The sequence below is a fragment of the Gavialis gangeticus genome, unplaced genomic scaffold (genome assembly GCF_001723915.1).
Source record: "Gavialis gangeticus isolate Ggan-Ray unplaced genomic scaffold, GavGan_comp1, whole genome shotgun sequence".
In the NCBI taxonomy this organism is placed as follows: Eukaryota; Metazoa; Chordata; order Crocodylia; family Gavialidae; genus Gavialis; species Gavialis gangeticus.
The window spans coordinates 3003339-3028996 of NW_017728964.1; the positions used below are offsets into that span (position 1 = coordinate 3003339).

A 25658-nucleotide genomic window follows, 5' to 3' on the forward strand; every position below is an offset into this window, starting at 1 on the left:
GCCTCCGGCCCCTGGCTTCAAGGAACGGGGGGAGGGAGGGGGGCAGGGCACAAGGCCAGTGGTGCTGGCCTTGCCCCCCAGCTCTGTCCCCTCCATCATGGTGGTGCCCTGGCCCCTCAGTCCCTATTACAGCAGTGCTCTGCCATATGTCCGTGTGTGTCCAGAGCACTCTGACAGGCTGCCAAGGCAACCAAATCTCATGCTTGACAGACAGAGAGACAGACTTTATATTGTAAGAATTGGGTTAGTGAAGTCCCACAGGTTTAGTCAGTCTTAGACGTATTTAACAGAATGGCATCTGAGAGATACATTAAGTTGATCCCTAGTCAGTAGTTCTCTCAAATCAGCTTAAAAAATGGAAGACAACTTGTACCACAGGAAAAAACAATGCTTTAAAATAGATGGAGATGGGGTAACTTTAAAACAGATGTGTAACCCTTAATTTGCCAGAACACACTAATCTCATTAGCAATGCTTGTGAGATCAGCTTGTGTATTTGTAAGGAAGCTATGCCAGTGGGCTATTCTCAATTACTTCAAAACAGAGAAATTAGCTATCTTTCACTTGATTGGACAATTCAGATTTTAATGCAAGCTTTGAAACTTCTGCAGCTTTTTAGGTTGTCCCTCAGCTTCCTTCCTCTACAGTTCCTGCACATCCTTTCTTTAGCTGAAAACTTTAATTATTTAAATTCTCAAAGGAGCTACTGGAACTAAAATGTCTATTCCAAAAGGCAGGCAGGGACTTTGACCCCATTAAACAAAGAAAAAACATACAAAGACAAAACTCCCATACAGTGTAACAAGTGCACAATTTAGAAAAATTCACTCACAACATATGAAGTGGTCACTTCCCAGATTAAAATAGCAGCTTCCTCCTCAATGCCATAATCAGCTTGCCCATAGCCCAAAGAAGCAGGTTTGTGAATTTTATTGCCAGCATGAGGCCCATCCACCACTTGAGGTCACATACACAAATGCACCCCTGAAGGTCTGAGATTTATCAATTCATACTCTTCCAGATGAACTGAAAAAGTTTTTCAGCAAAAGCCAAGGGTAAAGGCTGGTCTCCTTTAAATATGAGGATGAGAGATAGTTAAGTGCCAAGCTAGAACCAAGATCATGGATGAACTAGTTTGGACCAGTTTTGCTGCTTGGAGAAGAGATATTTGATCCATTCAAAGAGAATATATATTTTAATAATACCACCTCCAGGCACTTTGGGAATTTCTCCCTCTCCATTAGGTGCATATAGTTGTGCGAGCAGTTTATAACTTTGAAAATTCAGACTCTCTCAGATAATCAAGCTCTGCTTTAGGTGATGCCCAGTATTCCAAATTGGAAAACCTTAAAAAGCTTAGCCTACAGACCACTTTATTCAGACCTGAAAATAAGATTCTACAAACCAAACTTCGTCTTTATGATCAGCAAGAAAAATATGATCAGCAGGAAGAATAACAAAGCCACAAGCTGATCCTAAGCTTTCATTTAAAGTTATTCTGCTCTTTACAGCCGTGATGGGGGAAGCCGGGTGCAGTCATACATCTCCCTCCCTTTTGATTCCTGGTCCATGCTGACAGTGGCAGCAGTATTTCTATTCAGGCACCAGTGAGATAGTCAATTGACTTCATGACACTAATCTGCCCGATCCCTTCTAAATGCAGGCGTTAACAACCCTCTATCCTTTCTAAATGATCTTGATGTTCTTCCATCCTTTCTTTCCCGGAATTCTACTGTCTTTTAGGAGCTACATTACCAGGAGCAGCTATTTCACACAGGCTGTTTTTAAATCTAGATAAGACCATTAACTTGGTTATGGAAGTAACTTTCAACAAAGCACTGGATGCACTGTCAAGATGCTCAAGGCGGCTGGACTTTTTCCCTCCCCCAGAGTCATAAACAGGGACCTGGGTTTTCCTTTTCTCACAGAAAAACAGAGTAAAACACAGATTTCTCATTTTAGCAGAGAAACCTATGGATTTTGCAGTTTTCCAAAGAGCTCTCTGCAGGCTGGCAGAGTTCCAGCCTGCAGGGGGCTGGGAGGGAGGTCAGGCAGGGGGTGGCATGGGCACGCACATGTGAGAGGTACCAGCAGAGCTGGGGGGGAGGGGCACGCTTTAATATTAAATCATGGATTTTGGTGTTTAAACAAACCAAACCAAACCAAACCAAACAAGATAATTTGCCATTTTGTTAAAAACAAACAAACAAACAAACACACACAACACCCCCCCCAAAACCAAGATCCCTGGTCATAAAAACAAAGACGTCCATTTAATTCTAACGACTACAGGTCTAGTGAAAAAGAATCTTATGTATATGATAAAACTAGGCAAAAAATAATCATAATGCACATTCCAATGTTATATTTGTTTTTGCTTCAAATCTTAAACCAAATAATATCCCAAGTCCTGCAATGTTAGTAAAGCTTTCAATTTCTTTTTAACTGGAAAAAAAATGTGTTGTTATATATGAATTTTTGGTTGTAGCTGTGTGTTGGACAAAGAACATAGGCAGACAAGGTTCTTTGAGCAGATGTGATATCTTATTAGACAAAATGAGTAGCTGGAACAAAGTTGTTAGTAAGCTTTTGGGCGCAATCACCCTTCTTCAAGCATAGGGAGTGTATGAGTTCAGGCATAGGGAGTCTCTGTTGTTCTGAAGAAAGGTGACTGCGTCCGAAAACTTGCTAACAACTTCCCCCACCCCCCAAATACTCAGTTGCTCTAATAAAAGATATCACATCTACTCAAAAGAACCCTGCCTGCTTATGTCTTTAGTCCAACACAGCTACAACCAAAAACCCACATATAAAACGCAACACATTAAAAGGTGCAGATCAAGCAACAGAATTGCCAACTCTGCAAGTACAATTTATTCTTCTGTATTCAACTGAGCACATGGCACGTTCATAATCTGCACTGTGGACCAAGACTTTTTTCTTATGTTAACATTTAGGTTTTGGCCATTTCATGGCTCAGAGCCTCTTGTACCATAAAGATAACTGATAGCAAAAGACCTGGATTTCCATGCAAAGTGGCCAGCACTCAAATCACCCCCATATACTGCCAACAGGCAGAATAATTTTGAGTCTAAAATCTCTAGTGGCCTGGTCCGTTGCATTAAAAAGGACTCTTTGATCTTCCATTAGGATGGCTAAAATGTCATTACTCTTTAGCAGGGGCAAACTTACCCGGGGCCCCAAGCCAGATGTGGACTGGACTGCTAGGGAACGGTGTTGCAAGGGTCTCCAGAGGAGGAACTGAGGGGCTCACCCTGCTGGAAGCCTTGCAACCTGTATACAGCAGTCCCTAAAAGGCATTTTAAAAGGCCCTGATCCACAGCTCCCTAGAGGCAGAAGCAGTCAAATCTGCCAGGTTAGCTAGCCATGCGCTGCAAATTAAAACCCACACCTACAGCCCCTCTGAGCTTCACACATGGGTTTTAAAAGGGGTTGGTGTCAGCAGGCCAGGATGAGGGAGAGGCTCTCAAAGATCCTGGCAGGCAAGGAACCCAGGATCAGAAAGCCACACATGCTGTTTTTAGATCCCACAGCACACAGAAACCCTGGGATTGCAGAAGATTTTCTAGGATACCTTAAAATCAAATGTGCAGCACATGCAGTTTTTTAGCCTCTCAGTGCCCTATGCTGTTTTCAGACTTCCTAGTGCAGAAACCCATAGGTTTGCAGCTGCTGACTGTGGGGGATGGAGTCTACCGACTCCCCCAACCAGCACTTGCAAGCCTATCCCTAGGTCAACTGACTGAGACTGGGGGCCCAATTCCAGCATGCCATGAAATGAACATATACAGTTCGTTAAACAGAAACCTCGCACTTGGAAAATATTTAAATGTCTGGACTTTAATTCTTGCTTTGCCCTGACAATGAAATCATGAAGGCATAGCATAAAATGAGAAGTCCATTGGCCAACAATACTTCCCATTTCTTTCTGAAAGGAATAAACAAAAAATAGTTCCGTATTGATGGTGGAAGAAAGGAGCAAAACAAACAAAATCTTTCTGAAGTTTCCCCTCAATTTAAATTTTGGGCCTAGCAATTTTACTTCAAACCATACGTATTACAGACACTTCCTACTTTCTCAAAACACCCTATTGCCTTTTGAATGATGGAACAAAACAATACTTTTCAAACTTCAAGCCTCCAAGGGTGGCTTCTTCAAACAAAGAAGTGTCTAATCTTCAGACCATACAGCTCCACTGAGCAAGAGACAGCTACTGTTTCAGGCTCTCTACAAAACTCAAACAAGCATCGGATGCGTCTCCCCATTTTCATAACTTAATTAGCAGCTGCAAGATCTACAGACTTTGGGCCAGCGACAGCACACACCTTGGCTAGCTTCTATTTACAGCCAGATATACCAGCAGGAACGTCTAGGTATAGGATTGGACTTCAGTGTCTATCATGCTCTGGACAGAACCTAAACCGACATGATTAAACTTTGATGTCATCAAAAACTTTGACATCAGCTCAGTCTGAGTCACATGGGCCAGATGGGTGAAGCCAGATACAGTACACAGGGTGGGTACAGCAGGCCCCGACCCCAAACCAGCTATGTAGTGCTTAAGGAATTTGAAAAAGACCAGTGCAGTCAGACTCATAAAACACCTTGCGTGTAAAAAGGAAGCATCTCAAGGTTCCAAATGCCAAAGCATCTGTGTCTCTAAAGTTGGAAGATTCCCACATTTAGAAGACAACAATGCTGCAATTTTACAAGGTGACAATGACATGCCTATGCTCAGATGCAAACCATTTCAATTTTTTGTAAACCAAAATTAGTTCTTACCTTGCAACATGCATCTATACGCAGACTCAGATATTGCATAAATGTGCGGTGGCATTTCATGGCGTTTCTTCCCTCTGTACATCTCAATAATGTTTTCTGAATAAATTGGAAGGTTCTTGTAAGGATTTATGACAACGCAGAACAGTCCTGAATAGGTCTAAAAGGAGACAGACAACATATCAGCACTTTGGAAAATTTAGTCAAAGAAGAAATATCTAACCATCTAAATCATAAATGCACTATTAAAAAGGAAGAAAAAGTGGTAAGGAAAGGTCCTTCTTTCCCCCCCAATTGTGAGCTATTTGCGTACCATTCTTGAACATTAAACCTAAAACTTACCCCTCAACATATTAATTACTTTAAAATACTGTTTTTTACTTCTCTTAAATGTCACATATAGTTTAAGCATCAAATAACAGAGTTTGGAGTATTTGACTGTCTCCTAAATGCAGCTATCTGAATTTCTGCAGTTTTCAAAACCAAAAAGGGACACTGCATTAGCACACTAAAACCACAAAGTAACTATTTAATTTTGACTCTTCCCCAAGCTTGGACAGCCAGCAATTTTGGCAGAAGAGAAGTATACAATTTCTTTCTTTGAAAGGAAAGACATTTTTGTATCAAACTTGTAAAGCTTATGAATATTTAGCTGCTCAGGTGCAATCTAAGCATGCGGATACTCAAAATGATCAAATACAGGATAATCACGTAGACACTTGGAATTGTGTTGTTTCTCCTGCTACCAGTGTAGGAGGGGAGGAAAAAAAAGTGTATGCTGTATGCCAGTGGTCTCCAACCTTAAGGTGAAAAATCACTTTTTGAAGTAAAGGGGCAATCCAGGATCTACTGCCTCCCCCACCACCCAGCAGGTCAGTCTGTAGGGAAGGGTAAATCAAGGTCCCCCACAGTGAGGGAGGGAGCAGGGCAGGGGTGAGTGGGGTCCCAGCCAGGCTGGACCAGGGGAGGGTCGGAGCCTGGGTGTCTCATACAGGAGCGTGTGTGTGTGTGGGGGGGGTCCTGTCAGTGCATGCACCCTGGCAGAAGACCAGGGAGCATGTGCACCCCCCAATTTGTGCACGGGGTGAAGTAGCTGCCACTGTGCACTGAGCTTTGCACCCCGAGCTACAGCATGGCTCAGGGTGCAAAGCCCGGTGCACAGCGGCAGCTGCCTCACCCCAAGAACAGATTGGTGGGGGCACGTACCCCCCAGGCCTCCTCCAAGGTGCGTGTAACAGCGGGAGCCCCTGTGTGCCTGGCCCAGCCACATGCACCCCACTGCTCCCAGACTCTGTCCTGGCCGCTCCCCACATGCGTTCTGCTGCTCCCAATCACAGAGCCTCTGACAGTAGATCTTAGTCTGGGGGGCAGCCCCCCCAGACTGAGACACTGTCAGGGGCTCCCCGATTGACTGGTTGGTGACCACTGCTGTACCCTCTTTCTTCAGGACATTTCCAAATTGCCACACTTTTGAAAAGACTTCAAAATGAATAGATCTGTATCAAGGTCTCAACAGTTGGCCTTTGTCATAGATGGGAAAGTCAATTGATAGTCACTGTAGGAGCAAAGTGGTCAAATTCCCCTGGCAAAGCGAGCTATATTCCATAACGAGTTGTTTTGTAGGTAAGGATCCAAAAATAATTTTCAACCAAGATTCCCCAGCTAATATTGAGGAAATTTTGAAGCGAGCAAGAAAAGACAAACTGTAGGAACTGAATCACTTACTACATTTAGCATTGCTCAGGAGAAGCAGCCTACTCTTCCCCAACCATTACATGTTCTCTCTTCCTCCTACACAGGTGTTTCTTCTTCTTCTTCCCATATACTTGTATACGGCAGTCCAACTTACAATGTTTTGCACTTGCAACATTTATAAAATCGGCACTGTTTCTACTTTATGATGTCAGTTTTAATTATACAACACTTGATCCAGTGTGATGCCACATCAGCGAACAAGTTTGCTGCACCGCTCATCTCCTGGAGAACATTTATCCAGACTTCCTCGGACACTTTCTTTAAGAAAGCAGACAAGACTCCAGAAAAAAAAACTGCAGCCAAGGCTAATGAGAAGACACCAGCCAAGAACCCTTCAAGAAGTCCAACCAAGAGCCTTTCAAAATGTCCAAAGTCACCTCAAAAAAGTCCTTCTAAATCAATATGATTGCTATTTACAATATAAATCCATTAATGTAGCTATATTACTCATCTATAATGGATAGAGGACAAAATTTTGGGGTAGTTTTGGTGAAAATAGGGTATCGGGCTTTGGTTCAGGAACCAATCCCCCATTTATAACATTGCTTCTTATGAGAAAACTGGTTCCGAGTTGCATTTCAACTTAAGACGCAGTTTTCAGGAACCAATTGTGTCGTTAAGTCTGAGAACTGCCTGTACCTCCTCTGATCTTCCTTCTGTATTTCTTTCTTATCAAAATACTCACGTTCCTGAAGGCCTCACAGCCATACCCATTCTATTCTAAAGCATGGAGTAGGAGTCAAGGATTCAGGAGCTAATGTAGACACTGAAGCATCAACTGTGTTTTAGTGGCAATACTCTAAAGAGGGGTTTGAAACACCTGGAGTTTACAGAAAGCATGATACAAGATGTTTACACTGTTCTCATCTGGAAGGTTCTCTCCGCCATAAGATTTAGGGGTTTTCAGGGCTTTTTTGTTTATTTGTTTGATTCTGGGTTTTAGAGAATGAGTTCATCATGAAAGTCATGAGCAGATTATGCCAACAAGGGCATATTTGATACATTGGTCCTACAAAAAGAAAATAAAGAAATGCAAGCTGAAATACCCCCCGTGCAGGAATTAACTAAAAATCATATCATAGGAAGGAAAACAGAAAAAGTGTGAGCAAGACTGTCCACTTTTTTACCTAGCTCACTAACAGAGGTTATCAATTAAAGATCTGTTATAGCAAGCCAAAAGGTTACACTCACCAAAAAGAGGTAAATATTAAAACTTTAAAATATTTTTATGGGTATCTATATTGCTTTCAGGAAATTTCCCTTCCAAGCCTGAGTGTCTAATTCCAAGTAAGTAGTTATCAACTTCAGTTAGTAAGTTCTCAGGGAGAAGGGAAGGTATCTTTGCTTGTGATATTACCTTTCAGGATTCATTGCTTGAAATATCAGTGTTAGCCTTAAGTTACTTTCACTGGGCTAAGAGAGCATCAGTCAAAAAACACTTTTTTATACTGATATACTAAGGAGTTTCTGAATCAGAGAATCAGTTGGCAACCTTTTGCCAGCATAGGCTGCTCTTTGCTACCCAGCCCTGACCACGGCCCACAAGTTTTATGATTGTATAAGTATTTCCTTGTTAATATTAGAAAATTATATGCTTAACAAAAATTTGCTAATTAGCAAAGTTTTAAGACTCCATTAGAATCAAGATAAAAGTGTCAGAGTTCCTAGCAAACTACAGGATGCAGTATCCCTCCATCGCTCATCTCTAGTATACTTTTTGATAAGTTAACCACTCATACATGTTAGCATTACCCTCACTTCTGCAAGCATAAGGGCTACATACTAGGGATGTAAATATTATTATTTTTTTAAATTATGTTTAACATCCTCCAATTACATTGGTTAAAAGGTTAACTGATAGCTCATACTTAGTTTAGTGACCTCCAGCAGGAACAGGAACAGCCCCAGCCATCTTTACCATGCTCCCAACACAGTTGGCCCCAGGCCACTGGTGGGGAGCCATGGGCAGGGGGCAGCAGGTGCACGAGTCACTAGGGAGCGCTGTCCAATTGCAGAACCATGGCTTCCCCTCACACCCACAGGCAGGACTGGGGCTGGGGATCTCCCCTGTGCCCAGATCCCACTCACACAGGGAGCAAGAGGTGCTGGGCCTTCCTGCCACAGCAGCGAGACTCCTGGTCATGCAGTGTTGGGGCCAGGGCAAGGGCAGAGGAACAGGCTCCCTGCACATCCCATCATGCTTGTGCCAACTGTGGCCAAACCTAGAAGCTCACCCCAGGGGCAGGAGGGGGAATCCACTCCCAGTGGGGCAGTCTCCACTGGGTGCATGCATCCTTCCCCCTCCCACCTGTGGCACTGGGGCCACACAGGGCTTGGAACAGCCACAAGGCGGGGCTGAGATACAGCTGAAGCAGACAGTGCTGGGTTTGAGGGGTTGCCACTAGCCTCTCATGCAGCAAGCGCAGCCCCAAGGAGTTCCTGGGGAGTGGCAGTGCAGCAGAGATCCTGGGGGAGTGTTAAGGCTACAACAGTGGCCTCCCACCCTCACAGTACTCTCCTACCCCCAACTCCCCCTGCCCATGCTGGAGACTACCACAAGAGCATAAGTTCAGTTGCCAGCCTTTAAAATAGGTACATTATATCATCCTCCCATTCACCACTCTCAGCCCAGAGTTTGAAGGGGGGTGGCCAGCCAGCATCTCTCACCTACACAAGACCAGGCTACTAGCCTCTGTTTGAGAATTTGCAGGCACAGCATCTGTAGGAGTTGACAGCTGCTCTACCTCAACTGGCAGAAGCTCAGGCAGAAGGGCTCCCCTGGCCTCACAGATACTGTGCAGCATACAGAGACCACAAACTGGGGCATGCTGAACTCATTGGCATTTACACGTGTCTTTAGGCACCCCCAGCAAGCCTCAAGAAGGCTAAAAGCATGTTCCACAGCCAGCTTCTGAGCTGGTAATTAAACAGTTCCTTCTGGGCATCCAGTGAAAGTCTTCAGCCTGGGATGCAGTGGGAAAAACTCTGCTCCATCACTTCGGGGATGAGGGAGCTCCTAAATATCCTGACACTGTGTGCCCTGCCACATTCAAATGCAAGAAACAGCCATGGTGGTCCCACAACTACCTGAAGCATGACTGAAGAGTCACCCTTCCAGTTGATGAATTCATAGCTATAATGCGATGGCATCACCACTAATGGCTCCAGTGCAGTTGGGGAACCCCAAGCTGGCAACTCTTGTCTATGACCTCCTGTGCGTTGGCAAGGTATACAATATGCAGGCCCATCACGTGTTGAATCACCAGCCATACCTTCTGCACTGCCTCTCTAGCCATTAACTTGCCCATGCCAAAATGGTTTGCCAGAGACTGGAGGCTGTCTGGGGTTGCCACCTTTCAAGGAGAAGCATATGGCAATCACTATATGGCTACAGACTCATTGTCAGATGGATTGCAGATTGGCTGAGGGGTCGCACTCAGAGGGTGGTGGTGGATGGGTCATATTCGACCTGGGGGGAGGTGGGTAGCGGAGTCCCCCAGGGCTCGGTCCTGGGGCCTGCGCTGTTCAATTTCTTCATCAGCGATCTGGATGATGGGGTGGAAAGTAACCTGTTTAAATTCGCTGATGACACCAAAATCTGGGGGGAGGTGAGCACGCTAGCAGGGAGTGAGAGATTGCAGAGGGATCTGGATAGGTTACAGGGGTGGGCTAACAGGAACAGGATGCGTTTTAACACGGACAAGTGCAGGGTGCTGCACTTGGGCAGTAGGAACCAGCAGCACACTTATACAATGGGGAACTCCTTACTCGAGAGCACGGAGGCAGAAAGGGATCTTGGAGTCATTATTGACTCCAAGATGAACATGGGCCGACAATGCGAGGTCATGGTTGGCAGGGCTAACCGGACCTTGTCGTGCATCCACAGGTGCATCTCGAGTAGAGCCAAGGAGGTGATCCTCCCCCTCTATGCGACGCTGGTCAGGCCACAGCTGGAGTATTGTGTCCAGTTCTGTGCGCCCCATTTCAAGAGGGATGTGGACAATATGGAGAGGGTCCAGAGGAGGGCCACCCGCATGATCCAGGGACAACAGGGCAGACTCTACAGTGAGAGACTGCGGGACCTGAACCTATTCAGCCTCCACAAGAGAAGGCTAAGGGGGGACCTGGTGACTGTCTATAGACTCACTAGGGGGGACCAGAGGGGTTTGGGGGAGACGCTGTTTCCCCTAGCGCCCGCTGGCATAACAAGGAGTAATGGGCACAAGCTGATGGAGAGGAGGTATAGATTGGACATCCGCAAAAACTACTTCACGGTTAGGGCGGCTAGGAGCTGGAACCAACTTCCAAGGGAAGTGGTGCTGGCCCCTACCCTGGGGGTCTTTAAGAAGAGGCTGGATGCCTACCTGGCTGGACTCGTTTGAGTCCCATTTCTCTTTTTGGGGTTTTTTGTTGTTCTCCCGCCCTGGCGGGGGGTCGGGCTAGAAGATCTACTAGGTCCCTTCCGACCCTTAATCTATGAATCTATGTGTGGTGCAAGGAACTTGTCTATCTATGCAAAAGTGCCCCTGAACATGCCAAAGTTTGTGTGCCACTGCTCATCCCAGGTGGCCACGATGATCCACTTCCACTAGTTGCTGGCTCATCTCCTCGGTCAAGAAATGCAGTCTCACAGTCTGAAGCTCCTCCCACATCTAGCTGGCCATTTCTGCTTCATTTTGCTCATAATGCTGGGCCAACAAGGTCTGCAAGGGGACAGGCATGTACAAATCAATCAACCAATGAGGGTGGAAGGTCTGGGTCACAGTCAATAGTTTCAGCAAAAATGCAGTTGAAATATAGCTGGGTGGTCAGAGGCACAAGCTGCGCAGTGAAATCGCCGATATCCCTCCCAGAAAAATTGCCGCCCACACACAATTTGAGCAACCAATGGATGCTTTGCTCAGTGCTGGCAGAGTTAGGGGAACCTGTGTGGCATGAGTATTCCCTCTGGCCACCCGCTGGCAGAACTGCGTTGGCCCATTCAGTCACTCTTAAAACTGGCTTGGAGGGCTGATGTGTAGACAGGCTGATCCTATGACTTCTCCATTCAGGGACAAGTAACTGCACAACTAGTATCACAGCAAAATATGCTGCCTGTTTGTAGCTTTAGAGACCAACTTGTTTAGAAGAGGCATAATACACTTTCATAATTAACAGCCTATGGCCCTATGCCAGGGGCAGGCAATTATTTCCGGTGGAGGGCCACTTACCAAGTTGCAGCAAGCTGTCAAGGGCCACATGGGTAGCCCCACCCCTTGACAGGTGCCCTGCCCCCTGGTCACCATCAGCTTGTAACCCACCCCTGCTGCTAGCATGGGCCCTGCACCAGCTCCAGGCTCGCCTGCTGGGGCTGTGCCACAATGGCAGCAGCTACAGCCCCCACCACTTGTTGTGCCGGGCAGTGTTTGCTGTTGCTACTGGCCCAGAGCTCACATGCTGGGCAGCAGAGAGGCAGTGGTGGCTGCAGCTGCTGCCGCCCCGGCACAGCCCTCACGGATGAGCCCAGAGCCGTATGAAGCCAAGTTACAAGGTAGTGTTAAGCGTTGGGGGGAAGGAAAGCAGGCCCTTGCCTGCCCCGTACTGCAGCCACTCGCAGCCTGCATGGGGCTGCCTGTGCCTACTCAGGACAGCCCCACGCAGGCTGCAAGCGGCTGCAGCAGGGAGCTCTGGGCACGGGACAGGGCACTTTTTCCCATGCTCCACACCAGCTAGTCCCCTGCCCTCCCCCACTTACCTGAGGTTCCCATGCTGGGACAGCCACATGGTCCCAGGCCAGAAGCCCCTCCTGGGACTTCCAGCTGTGGGGGCAGGGCCAGATGGGCCCTGCTGTTGAAGGAGCCTTTCAGGGCTTCCCCTGGGTCCTACTGCCCTTGGTTCTTGTCATCTTTGACAGGAACCAGGTACAGAAATTTTAATTTTTTTTTATTTATTTATTTTTTAGGGGCCTCACAGGCCAGATAGAATGGCCTCACGGGCCAAATCCAGCCCGCAGGCTATATTTTGCCCACCCCTGCCCTATGCCATCAGATGTTCATCAATAGTAAAAAGCTTATGCCCTTCTGAACAAGTTAGTCTTCAAGGTACAAGTGTACTCGTCTGAAGTCAGGCAGAAGGCTGAACTACCTCTTTACCCAAGGAGTCGGAATGAAAACCACTGTGCAATCTTAAGTCTTATTGGCTACAGCTCCAAAGCAAGTTTAACAGAGTCTGTTAAAATTATAAATGCCTGTATGTAAAGCCAAACAAAGATTTTGGTTCAACCTACGATTAAAAATTTAATTTCAAAACAGGCATTGGATTGTTGTACAATTTGGATTGTACAAAGTTTTGTTTTGCTGAAGAACAGGATATAAGCAGTATCAGTTGAGAGAGATCAGGAATGCTAGAATGTACTCTCTCTTGGCAAAGTTCCAGAGACAAACACCAAAGCAGTGCTATGATAGAGGCTTGTTTTACAAGAGTCTCCTTCAAGCCACTAATTGTGGAGCTTGAATGCTTCCAGATGCTTACAAGTCTTTAGCCAACAGTATATCATTTAGTAATTTGGATTTTGTTATACTATCCAATGATGGAGCACTAAGGTTCTTGGCACAGAGTTAACTGGCAACTGTGTTATATTTTACATAGCAATCTTGCCAATAAAGAGGTACTATCTAAATAATCTGTAACCAAATATATTCAGAGTTCATTATACCATTACCCCATAGCATGGGAGTTTATATTCTGACAGTGCCTTGCCTTTTAGTGCCATAGGGTTAAGAAAAAGAACATGAACAAGTTTAAAGAATCCTAACCTTATCGTCGGCCATCTGTGGTGTTCAACTATATAAAAACTATACAGTATAAAATTTCAACTTTGGTGGGTTTAAATTGCTGACTTGAAAAAAGAAAACCAAACAAACCCCACTTCTGGCTTTGATATAAACCACGGGTGGGCAAAATACGGCCTGCGGGCCGGATCCAGCCTATGGGGCCCCTAAAAAATTTAGAAAATTAATATTTATCTGCCCTTGGTTCAGGGCAGGGGAGGACCCTGGGGAAAAGCTGAGCATGGGGGGAGAAAAAAAAAGTGGCCCACGCGGGGCTGCCTGTGCCTGCGGGCTGCAAGCAGCTGCAGCAGGGAGCGCCGGCCATGGGGCGGGCAAGAGGCCACTTTTCCCCGCACCCCGAGCTCAGCTTTTCCCTGGGCTCCTTCCCTGCATGGGGGTTAGAGGCCCTTCCCTGCCCCGTGGCCAGCGTGCCCTGCTGTAGCCGCTTGCAGCCTGCGTGGGGCTGCCTGTGCCTGCTCCAGACAGCCCTGCGTGGGCTGCGAGCGCCTGCAACAGGGAGTGCCAGCCAAGGGGCGGGTGAAGGGCCACTTTGCCCCGTGCTCTGCATCAGCTTCTTCCCTGCCAGCAAGCAGAGAGTCGGGGCTCTGTGCTGCCCCCCGCCTGTACCATGGGGCTGGGGGGGGGGGGGCACTGGGAGTGAGCAGGTGCAGGAGTCAGTGGGAGCACGGGGCCCACACTGGTGTCCCAGGCCCAGGGCCGGCTGGGCCCAGAGCAGGGTGGCAGGAGTGCAGGGTCCCAGCGGGCAGGGGCTCTATGGAGCTGAGCCAGCTCCCCCCTTTCCCTGCTGGTGCAGCCCAGCCTGGCTCCACCAACCCCTGCCAGCCTGTGCCCTGCTTTGGGCCCCACTGGTGCAGGCCCTGGGACATTGGTCCCAAAAATGGTGATGGGGGGGGGGCAGGGCACCTGTCAAGGGCAGGGCTACCCATGTGGCCCTCGACAGTCTGCCAAAACTGGGTAAACAGCCCTCCACCTGAAATAACTGCCCTCCCCTGGTATAAACCTTGGCTACACTGGAGTTCCCATAGCCCCCCCACCCACCTCCCAGTAAGGCTGGTACACTATAAACACAAAAGAGCAGAAATCTAGTATTATTGTGCTGTCATCCAAGTTGCTCTCTCATTGCAACATGACAAATGCAAGCCAGATGGTTCTTTAAATGCCATTGTATACAGTGTGCTAGGCAAACAGTTAATTTTGATGTCTGTAACATACTAAACAGGCTTGAGCAACCAAAGCATCTTGATTGAAAGGCTTAAACATTTATCCACAATTCTTCTGTTAGGAGCAAAACATTTCAGATTCACCTCATTACAATCTATAATTAGACTGTGGTAGCACCCAAGGCTTCCATTCCATTAGTTATGGTACAACGCAATTAAAATCTAGTTTCTGGCCCACTGCACAGAAACATCCTATTATCATTTTGCTATAACATTACCTTTCAGACTTTGTGACTGAAGGAAAGGCACCTGTAGGTCAGCATACTGTGCTATACAAGACAGACCTCCTGTTCCAAGTTATTTAAAAAAAAAAAAAAAGTATTGATTTTGACATTCACTCTTCTTTTGCAATTATACTCAAAGGTCAATGACACTTTCTGCGCCCGCTTCTGATCCATTTTTAGCCACAATTTATTTCTCCTTGTGCAGCCTTTCCTCTAAACTCGATACAGTTGTCTTATGAGCTCAAGCCTTACAGAAGTTGAGAAAAGGTTCCTATATTTTATCTAACAGTTCACTTATAGAAATAATGTTCAAAGAGCTTATGAAAATACTTGACCAAGCAAGATGGCTCCTCAACCAACTGGCTGCTATACAGATTTTTCATTGCAGTACCTTAAATTGATGCACTGATTCATCACTCCATAAACTGCCCATAGAGCATAAGATTTTCAAATTATCTGCTGAGGGAAGAGCAACAGGGGTATGTAATGGTGGGTGTGTCCTACAGACCACCAGATGAGGAGGCAACTAGCCAAATGCCCTACTTTCTCAGGAAGAATTAGAAGGTCTCCTCCTGCTTGTGCTTCCTCCAGGTCATCCATTTCCCACTTAACTGAGCAAGGAGATGCCAGAACCAGTGCCATTGTCTCTGCTTGTACCAGTGAGGTCTGTCCAGGGAGGACTGCTCACAGTCAAGGCTTCCACCCAGATCCTGATCTGGTGCTGTGGAGACTGCAGCTTGCAGGTTCCTTCCAGTGACAGCCAGGTGGGTGAGTGCCTGTGATGTGTGCGATGCCTCCTGGTGGTGTCCCTTAGGAAACAGGCAAGAGCTACAGAAAGATGTGGTAAGGCTCCAAAGCATCCTCTACCATGAGGACCTCAAACTAGGGGTATGCATACCCCTGGGGGTACTTGGGAAGGTCCCGGGGGGTGCATAGCAGCAGCAAAGAGAAGTCGTGTTACTTGGGAAGTGACGGCCGCCATCCATCACCCCGCACTGCAGTTCCCCTGTGCCCAAGTACCCCCACTTCTCCATGCCACTGGGTTTGCGCCTAGCTGGCTGGGTGGGAGGGGGGCGTTGCCGACAGCCTGCTGGACAGAGGTGTTGGTGCGGAGAAGCAGGGGTACCTGGGAAACAGCAGCATGGTGGGGGGGGCGGAGCAGGGCTGCTGCTGGTGCCATTCATCACTCCATACCACTGCTGCCCAGCACTGCGTACCACTTTCCTGCGCTCAAGTATCCTCGCTTCTCCATGCCGCCAGCTTCACAGCTGGCCAGCCGGCAGGACCTCTGCCGCTGCATGCTGGGGGGGTGGGGGGGAAGGGGTGGGGAGCTTGCACGTGGTGGCTATCCACATCTATACACTCAGCGCCACCACCACACACCACAGGAGGAGGGTGTGCTGACATCTGGCCGGACACAAAGCTGGCAGCACAGAGAAGTGGGTATACTTGGACGTGGGAAAGCAGCACCCAGCAGCGACGGCCCAGCAGTGCATAGGTGGCGGTGGCAGGCATGTGCAAGCTCGCCATGCTGCCGGCTTCGGCTGGCCGTCTGTCAGCACTGCCCTCCCACCCCCCAAACCTCTGTGTCCAGAAGGAGTACCCTGCTTAAAAAAAAAAAAAAAAAAGGTTGAAAACCCTCCTATAGAGGAAGGACTGCCAGAGGCAGCACTAGAGAAGGAAGAGGATGCAGACTCCCCGGAAGGTGAGAACTGGAAGCTTGTGACTTCTGGCAGCAAGTAGAAGTCTTCATGTCTACCTGCAGTGATTTGCCTAGAGAACAGATATGGATCCCTAGCAACAGAACAGGAGAAGCACAATCTGTTGGTGGAAGAGTCCAGGCCAGGCAAGGCATAGCCAAAGTTGGAAGGATTGAGACTACTGCTACCAAGAGGAAGCAACATGTGGTGGTATTTGGAAACTCCCTTTCACAGGGAACAGACAAATCCATCTGCCAGCTCAACCTGTTGTCTTGGGAAGTCTGCTGCTTGCCTGGATCCAAGAAATCATGGAAGGATTACTGAGACTTATCGGGCCCTCTGACTACTACCCCAGGCTTAGTGTTCCGCATTTTCAGTTTTTACCAATTTTCACTGATAAATAACCTGATTTTTTTTTAATTGAAGTTATTTGTTTTTTACTGATTTATACTCATTTTTCAGTTCACTCAGTTTTACTGGGTACAGTCAAATCCCTGTCATCTGGGATTTTACTAACCAGAATTTCAGTGGTGGGATGCTCATGGCGCTTTCTTCCCTAGCTGCGTTCACACCCCTACCCCCTGCTGCCAGGATGCCCTGCTGCTTGGGGGGGGGAGTGGTGCACAGCTGGACAGGGAGATGGGGGTGGGGCACTACCCCAGCACTTCCCAGCCCACCTGGGATCAGAGCCAGGAGCCCCGCACCCCCAGGTGGAGGTGCTGGGTGCAGAACCCGCTGCAGGGGAGTGGGACTGGGCTCTCCTGCCTGTCCCTACAGTGGGGCTCACAACTCCCAGCACCCAGGGCATGGCGCAGCCCAGCGGCTGCAGGCGTCAGCCGCTCCCAGGGCTGCTGCAGCGTGGGATGGGGTGAATGTGGACAAGCTGTGCCATGACCTGTGCCCTCCAGGGCTCTGCTTGTTCCCACTCACCCCAGCCCCTGCTGCAGTGGTTCTGGAAGCAGCTGACACCAGCTGCAAAAGGAACTGTAAGTGTATGCAGGGCATGACTCTTGCTGCTACGTGCACCCTGGGAGGGCTTTGGGCTGGGCCAGGCTCTTCCCAGGGGGTGCGTGCCCTTGGATCTGTGTGCAAGATGAAAGCAGGCTGCCACTGCAGTCTGGAGCCAACACCAGGCACCAAGTGGTGTTCGGAGTGGGCAGCAGCCTGCTCTGGTCCCACACGCAGATCCCTGGGAAGAGCCCAGCGCAACCCCCCAGCCTGCAGCCCTCCCAGGATGCGTGTAGCAGCAAGAGCCATGCCCCTCCGTCCCATGCCCACTGACAGTTCCTCCCTGCTGCAACCCCAGGAGCAGCCGCTAAAGTGTGTTGCACCCCTCCCCTGCCCCCTTTTCTAGTCTCAGCCTTACTCCCTCTCTCACCCTCATGGGAACGTATTATTTTCCCCAATTTAAACCGATTTTTTCTCTCTTCTTCCTTTTATCCTGATTTCAACCCAATTTTTATGTTTGGAAGATAAACCCCAAAAAATTCCCGTAATTTTTTTTTTTCTTTTTGTAATAAAAACTGAAAATGCAGAATACGACCCCTGCTGCTCATCCATGTGGGCACCAAAGATACTGCCATAGGTGACCCTGAGCAGATCAAAAGTGATTACTGGGCTAAGGTGGTATTTTCCCAGGGCAGTAGTGGATGCATCCTGCAGATCAACACGTGGCTGCACAGATGACTGTTGCCAGGAGGGATTTGGTTTCTTTGACCATGGGGTGTCGTTCCAAGTAGGACCGCTAGGAAGACAGAAGATCAATCTGACAAAGTGAAGAACATCTTTGCACGCAGGTTTGCTAACCTGGTGAGAAGGGCTTTAAACTAGATTCACCAAGGGACGGAGACCAAAGCCCTGAGGTAAGTGGGGAAACAGGTGACCTGGAGGAAGCACAAGTAGGAAGGGGCAACAGGGGAGACCTTCTTGTTTTTCCTGAAGAAGTAGGGCAATTAACTAGTTACCTCAGGTGTCTGTACATGAATGCACGCAGCCCAGAAAACAAGCAAGAACTGGAAGTCCCTGCAGTCACAGAACTATGAAATGACTGGAATAACAGACTTGTGGGGATAGCTCAAATGACTGGAAGACTGTCATGGATGGGTAATAAACTGTTTACATAGAAGAGTTATATGATTGTTTAGAGCTCCAGTATGAAACTACAGATAGGCCTGTTGAAAGTGTCTGGGTTAGGGTGAGAGGGGAGAACAACAAGGGTGATGTTGTGGTATGTATGCGCTATAGACCACCAGACCAGAAGGAATTGCAGGATGAGGCTTTCTTCAAAAACAGATTGAAGAAGTTTCCCAAATCAGAAGCCCTAGTTCTCATGGGGGACTCCAAATCACCCTAACATCTGCTGGAAGAGCAATATAGCAGTGCAAACCCAATCCAGGAAGTTTTTGGAGAGTGCTGGGGCCAACTTCATAATGCAAGTGTTGAGACCAACTCTTCCTGTCATGGTGTGATGTGTTTGAATGCAATGATATCGTAAAGAGTGCCGGCCACACGGTCATAACTATAAATAAATAATTCGTACCCTGCTCCATCCAATCATACACATAACAAAAACCTTCAAACTTCCCACACAAAAAGAAAGCAAAAAAGCAGCCTGGTGAGGGCCCAGGACGCGACACGAGCTGGAAGTCATAGTCCGACACCAAGCCAGCCCGGTCACCCAGACCAGTCATGACATCAGAGCGCGCATTTAAGACAGCCGTCCTCCACATGGCACAGCGCTCCCTCAAGGGCCCAGTGTGTCTCAAAGGCGGGCACTGCCTGCAGTGCAGGTTGGATGAATGAACCATACAGTAGATGGAAAACTGGCTAAATTGTAAAGTTCAAAAGGGAGTAAATCAATGGCTCTATGCCTAGCTGGCAGCCAGCATCAACTGGAATGTCCCAGGGTTGGTCCTTGGACCAGTTTTGTTCAAATTATTTCATCAACAACTTGGAAGATGGGATGAAGTGCACCCCCAGCAAGTTTATGGATGACATCAAGCTGGGGGGAGTAGTAGATAAGTGGAGGGTAGGACTAGGATTCAGAGAGACCTCAACAACTTGGAGGATTGGACCAAAAGAAATCTCATAAGGTTCAACAAACGACAAGCGCAGAGTCCTGCACTTAGGACAGAACAATCCCATGCACTGGTACAGGCTGGGGAGTGACTCTCTAAGCAGTAACTCTGCAGAAAAGGACCTGGGGGTTACAGCAGACAATAAGATGGATAAGTCATTGTGCCCTTGTTGCCAAGAAGGCTAACGGCATACTGGGCTGCATTAGTTTGAGCACTGCCAGCAGATCAAGGGAAGTGATTATTCCTCTTTTTTACACTGGTGGGGCCACATCTGGAGTACTGTGTCCAGTTCTGAGCCTCCCACTAAAGAAAGGTTGTGGATGAATTGGAAAGAGTCAAGCACAGGACAATGAAAATGGTTCAGGAGCTGAGGTGCATGATTTATGGAGGACAGGTTGAGTGAGCTGGGCTTATTTAATCTGCAGAAGAGAAAACTGAGGGTAGATTTAATAGCAGCCTTCAAATAACCGAAGTGGGGGTTCCAGAGAGGATGGAGCTAGACTGTTCTCAGTGGTGGCAGATGACAGAACAAGAAGCAATGGTCTCAAGTTATAGCAAGAAAAGTTTAGGTTAGGTATTGGGGGGGGGGGGAAATCTTACTAGGAGGGTGGTAACACACTGGAACAGGTTACACAGAGAGGTTGTGGACTTTCCATCCTTGGGGGTTTTTAAGACCCAGCTAGACAAAGCCTTGGCAGGGATGATCCTCCTTTGGAGTAGGGGTTTGGACTAGGTAACCTCCTGAGGTCCCTTCCAACCCTAACTTTCTATGATGCTATGATCTTATCCTTTAGTCTTCATTTTTATTCACAGATTGAAGAAGAAAACCAGCTTTCCTTTTTCTTTAATTAATGCATTGATTTTCTTAGCTATGAAAGGCACTAGTCATTGAAATGAAGAAAACAAATCTCTACACTTGCAAAAGTAGCTACTGCTATTGGTTCCAGGTGCTTAGCCAACAGCTTCCTTTAGTCCAATTGGGTTTTTTTTCCCTTTAAAAGTTTCAGTAGACATGTAGTGGCTAGATTTAAGTAAAAACTGTATTCAAGCCATTTTTAATAAATTAAAGTTAAGTTCTAAATATTGACTGCCATAACATCAAGTGTGAAATATAACAACAGTTTCAACGCTCATTTTTTTTAGACCGCTCATTTCTTCACCCACTCCAATACATACTACACAGGGGGTTCCACTCTAGTTTGCAAATACCAATTTCTACCTTGGATAAAAAGCCTCCCATATTATTCAATGCAACTTGCTTCTATTCCAGTAACTTCTTTGGAAGATGAGGAGCTCTCTATTAACCATCTAGAACATGCAAGGGCTCAAATTCACAGTATTTTCTTCCATTAGCAACATTGTTTTCTCTTTCTTTTCACCAGAAGGTTCAGCCTAGAAAAGTTAGATCTTTAACTACTTGCCACTGTTATGCCCACCACTTACTAAGATGTGACCAGTTGTTTTGAGGAATTTTTCCCCTCTAGCATATCTGGACCCCAAAACTAAACAATATGGTATCTCCATGTACAAATCAGGTCTCATTTTACAGATCTGCTAAAATGTGTTCTTAATGAATTTTAAAGGTTTCTCTTCATATATCAAAAGTCTGTTTGTTTTTCTACAGACTGCATCAAATCAGTAGTCACAACATTCACAGGAAATCTTGAGTCTGGAGCTTTTAAATACAAACACAACTACTTTTGTCATGAAGATACAATCTTTGTTGGTCCCTGATAATTATGGAGCAATCAGGACAATGCCCTGAAGAGATGTGCAGAGAATCTGATCAGTTTAAGAGCTCCAAGCAACTTCCACTTTAGTTTGAGCTTTAAAGCCAGATCCTAAAGTTTGGCTATATACCCCAATAGAGTCTTGAGATTGAAGGCACAGTAAATAAGCATCATCCCCAGCTTCTGTGCAGTAGTTACCAAAATGCTGTCTCTAAAAGCTTAAGCAGAGGTCCCAGAGTGCCATCACACGAAGCAAAGCAGGTACAGGCATAATAAGGGCCCCTCTACACATGCAGGTAAAAGTGCAATGAGATGTAATGTGCAAACCACACAACCATGCCTCCTGCCATGCTACACATGTATGGCAGGAGGCGCAATTGTGGAATTGCAAATTAGATCCCACTGCACTTTACTGCCAGTGAAGGGAAAGCATGGCGCATAATCCCAGGCTCCCTCTCTGCACTGGCTGCTGTGGCTGTGAACACCGTGGCTGATGGGGTTTGGCAGGGCTCACTGCAGGGGCAGCATTCCTAACTGCCAGCCCTGCATCCAGTGTGGGCTGCAGGGCTCAAAGCATAGAGAATGCTGGCCCTAGCCTTGTTTTATCATGCTATTAAAATTGGCTGAACATGTAGCTGGGTCACAACTTAAGATGCAGTTACCTGCTTAGTCGCACCTTAAATGTAAAGTGTAGAGGGGGCCTAAAAGTAACATTTGCTCTGAATCCCGAAAACCTTATAGTTCCTTTTAAATGTTCCATAATTTGGGACCCTCAAGAAGTTTAAGATACTACAGCAAAGACAACCAAAGCAGTCAGAGTAAGCCATTCACTGGGAAAAAGCCGAAAAACGCCAACAAAAATAAAATAAAACACTGCTGGACCAGGAAAGCAGCAGGTGCTATAAACAGGTAAAGGAAAGCAGGGCAGGGTGGAACAGGGAGGGAAGGAAAGACAGTGAATGCTACACAACATAAAAAGAAAGACTCACCACTTTCTATAATAGAAAGCCAAGTCCTGTACTTGGTGGGCAGGAAGCTGAAAAATTAGTTATCCTTTTAAATCAAGGAGGTACCCAAGATTTATTCAGAGGCCAGGAGGAATGTTCTCATTGCTGTGTGTGACAGTGCTGGAAGGACAGAACATTATCCAAATCTTAGTCTAGTTACACTACAGCCTCTCCCCATCTGCATTATAGACTGTAACAATGCTACCCTTGAGGAGGGACAAAGTTAACACTCCATCTCAGGATGTGGATAAACATACATTTTGAGGCATTTTAGAAAGGGGAGGTGGAACTGCTGTTACTCTGGGGCACACAGTAGTTATGCTGTATCCTGCTGTAGCAATACAGATGAGCTAAACTGCCCTAATTTTGAACCTAGATAAAAGAAGGGTCTAAATCCTTGCTGTTATACTACCCTTGTATTACTATGGAATCTTGTAAATGTAAGTTAACATCTTGGACTGATGGTTTTGTTTTGTTTGTTAGTGTGATATAATTGTTAGCTCCATCTACACCTCCAAAAATGGGACTTTGAGGCTATATATTAGTTTCAGCTACACCCAACTGGCATTACAACTTGCCAGACAAAGATGCAGAAGTGGTATCAACTCTCAAGGAAGACCACTAAACTATTTATTTGAAATTAAATATGGAATACTGCAGGAGCATCTGTAGTCCAAGCAAAAATTGTGGGGGGAGGGGAAGGGAAGGAGGAGGACTGAACAGACTGATAAAGAGAAAGTATTAAAACTATCTTCTAGAACAGCAATTCACAACTGAGGGTCCGCAAGGAAGTTTCAGGGGGTCTGCCAAAATAAACTGCATCTCCCACTGCCACCCGCACTAGTACAAGCGTGCCCTGCTCAGCCATGAGATCCCTGTCATTTCCTACTGCAGCAGTGGCACCAACACCAAAGGCACCTATCAGGAGGCAGCAATAAGCATGGGTGGGCAGATAGATGGGATCCCCGCCAGCACACCCACCGCATGGTACACGTGCATGCACCTGGGCACCTGCACCTCTGCCCTGGATACACGTATACCCAGCCACCTTCCGAGTGCATGCACCTCTGTACTGGGTATCTCCACACCTGCCTGCCCCCAATTCATGGGTCTGGGCACACATACTTCTGCAGGGGACATATGCACACCCAGCTCCCCAGTATACTCCTCTGGGCCAGGTACATGTGCACCTACCTCCCTGGTGCATGCATCTCTGCACTGAGCACAAATGCATGCTCACCTCCCGAGTGCATGCACCTGGACACCTGCGCTTCTGCACCGAGTACACGTACACCTGCCTGCACCCAGTGCATGCATCTCAGCCAGTGGTTCCCAACCTTTTTCTGCTGCGACCCTAAATTAGTCACCAACAGGACCTCCTGACCCAGCGCTGCAGGGGCTGCTGGGAGTGGAGTCTGGAAATGGCAGGGGAGCTGCCGTTACCTTTCGTGTGCGGTAGCTCCATCCCACCCACCACTCCCAGGACGTGGGCGAGTGTGCATGTGGGCCCTTCGCGACCCTACTGAGGACCCCTGTGACCCTGATTTGGGCTGTGCCTCAAGTTTGGGGACCAATGATCTAAGCACACATGCACCCATCTGCTTAATGCACACACCTGGGCTCATACTTCTGCACTGGACACACATGCATTTTTCCCATCAAATGCCATTTTTTGCACCTATTCTTTTTATATTATGTACTGTGTGTGTTTAACTATATAACTATCAATTTAATATGGCTTTTAATCTTCTGGATATGCAGGAAAACTGTTCTTGTGGCACAGGTGGGCCATGACATGTTTTTGGAGCATGCTGGGGTGGGGGTGCAGCTGAGAAAGAAAGAGGTTGAGAATCCCTGTTCTAAGGATGGTTCAAATAAATAAAATAAAAGGGAGGGGGTGGGGGGGAATGACCCTCAGTTATCAGTGACCATCTTTTCAAGATTTAACCACTGAGCTCAGATAAAGAATGCCTTAAAAAGTCACTCTGGCTGGCATTAGCCAGCTTTGACACCTCCCAGTGCCCCAGCAGTTTTTCCGCTTTTGTCTTGAACTATGATTTATGGACGAGGGCCAGACCTTTTGCTGGGGTGGGGGAGGGCAGGCAAAACAAACCAAGGAACTGAGATCCATCCACTCTCACAGACAGTTACCTCCTAGTAGAGTGATTATAGCCACTTTTGTACTTTTTTCAAAATTCAAACACTGCATTTCATACAACTGTACACAACCAGTTCATAAGAAAAAAAAAGACTATAATAAAAAAAATTGACCGTCAGAGAATATTCTTTTTGCCTTCAAAGAAGTTACTTCTTCCTAACTGTAAAACAGCTGTTGCTGCTCTCATTTGTCTTTACTATTTAATTTTAATACTTTGGTAACTGCTCATAGCTTTGACTAACCAAACTTGTGACCTCAACTCAATTCACTCCGGCTGAAAAAAATAATACTATTCTTGGTAAGGGTAGCATCCATTAACACAACTCTTCACTCCGATCTTTAGTTTACCTCATGAAACTATGGCATCATCTTGATCTCAAGCTCTCCTCTTTCCACACTGAAGGAAAACTTATTTTAGTAAGATGCTGTTGCAGTAGCAATGATGTGACTCAAGAAATCCTGATAGCACAGACCACTTTTAGAGACAGCATCAATGGTCAGATTAAAGAATGGAAACAAACAAGCGCCTTTTTTGGAATTAGATGAGGCATAGGTATATCAGCTACATACAAGTTAAATGAAATCATATGTAAATACATGAACTCCTGTATGGAAGTGTTATTTTTAAAATTCATCACACAATTACACAATGTTTCAAAACACAGCACCATTTATTTAAATAGAAAGTGACAGGTTCTCAATTTTATCCAGAGAAGCACTCATATCTATATTTGTTGTTCAAGTCCTCACACTACATCTACTTTGACATTTAAGGTTTTCATTGTAAGTACTAGCCCACGGTGCATATAGAAATTCCTTGGTCAGCATCCAGTTTGTTTAGTCATAAAAACAATGTGAAATATTTCAAAACCAAACAGGTTAGCCCTCCAGTAGCGGGACGCAAGAATTGAAGAAGTTTGAGTTTGTTTGGAACTAGTGCCTACCAAAATGAGCCAAGCAAACAGATGTTACCATTTCTTTTTTGACAAGGAGTCTAGTTGTAGCTTGTAGACACTCTGACTTGGCAAGTGACAATTCAAATTTGCCAAAGAGAACAGATGCCAGTCTTACTATAGTCCTACAGACCTTCTTGTAACATTGACCCCATTGCTTTATTTCAAAGCGGAGGCAATCACCCCGTGTGACTTAACTCCAA

The 25658-nt window shown here is 46.6% G+C and overlaps 1 protein-coding gene across 7 annotated transcripts in view; it reads right to left on the bottom strand.

The window, feature by feature from the left end:
• MYH10 (myosin heavy chain 10) overlaps positions 1-25658 on the bottom strand; it is a 148946-nt gene that overhangs the window by 118720 nt on the left and 4568 nt on the right. For all 7 annotated transcript variants that reach the window (XM_019502017.1, XM_019502010.1, XM_019501971.1 and 4 more), the window contains one exon: positions 4805-4961. In XM_019502017.1, coding sequence (XP_019357562.1) covers positions 4805-4961 — 157 coding nt within the window. The remainder of the gene's footprint in view (positions 1-4804; positions 4962-25658) is intronic.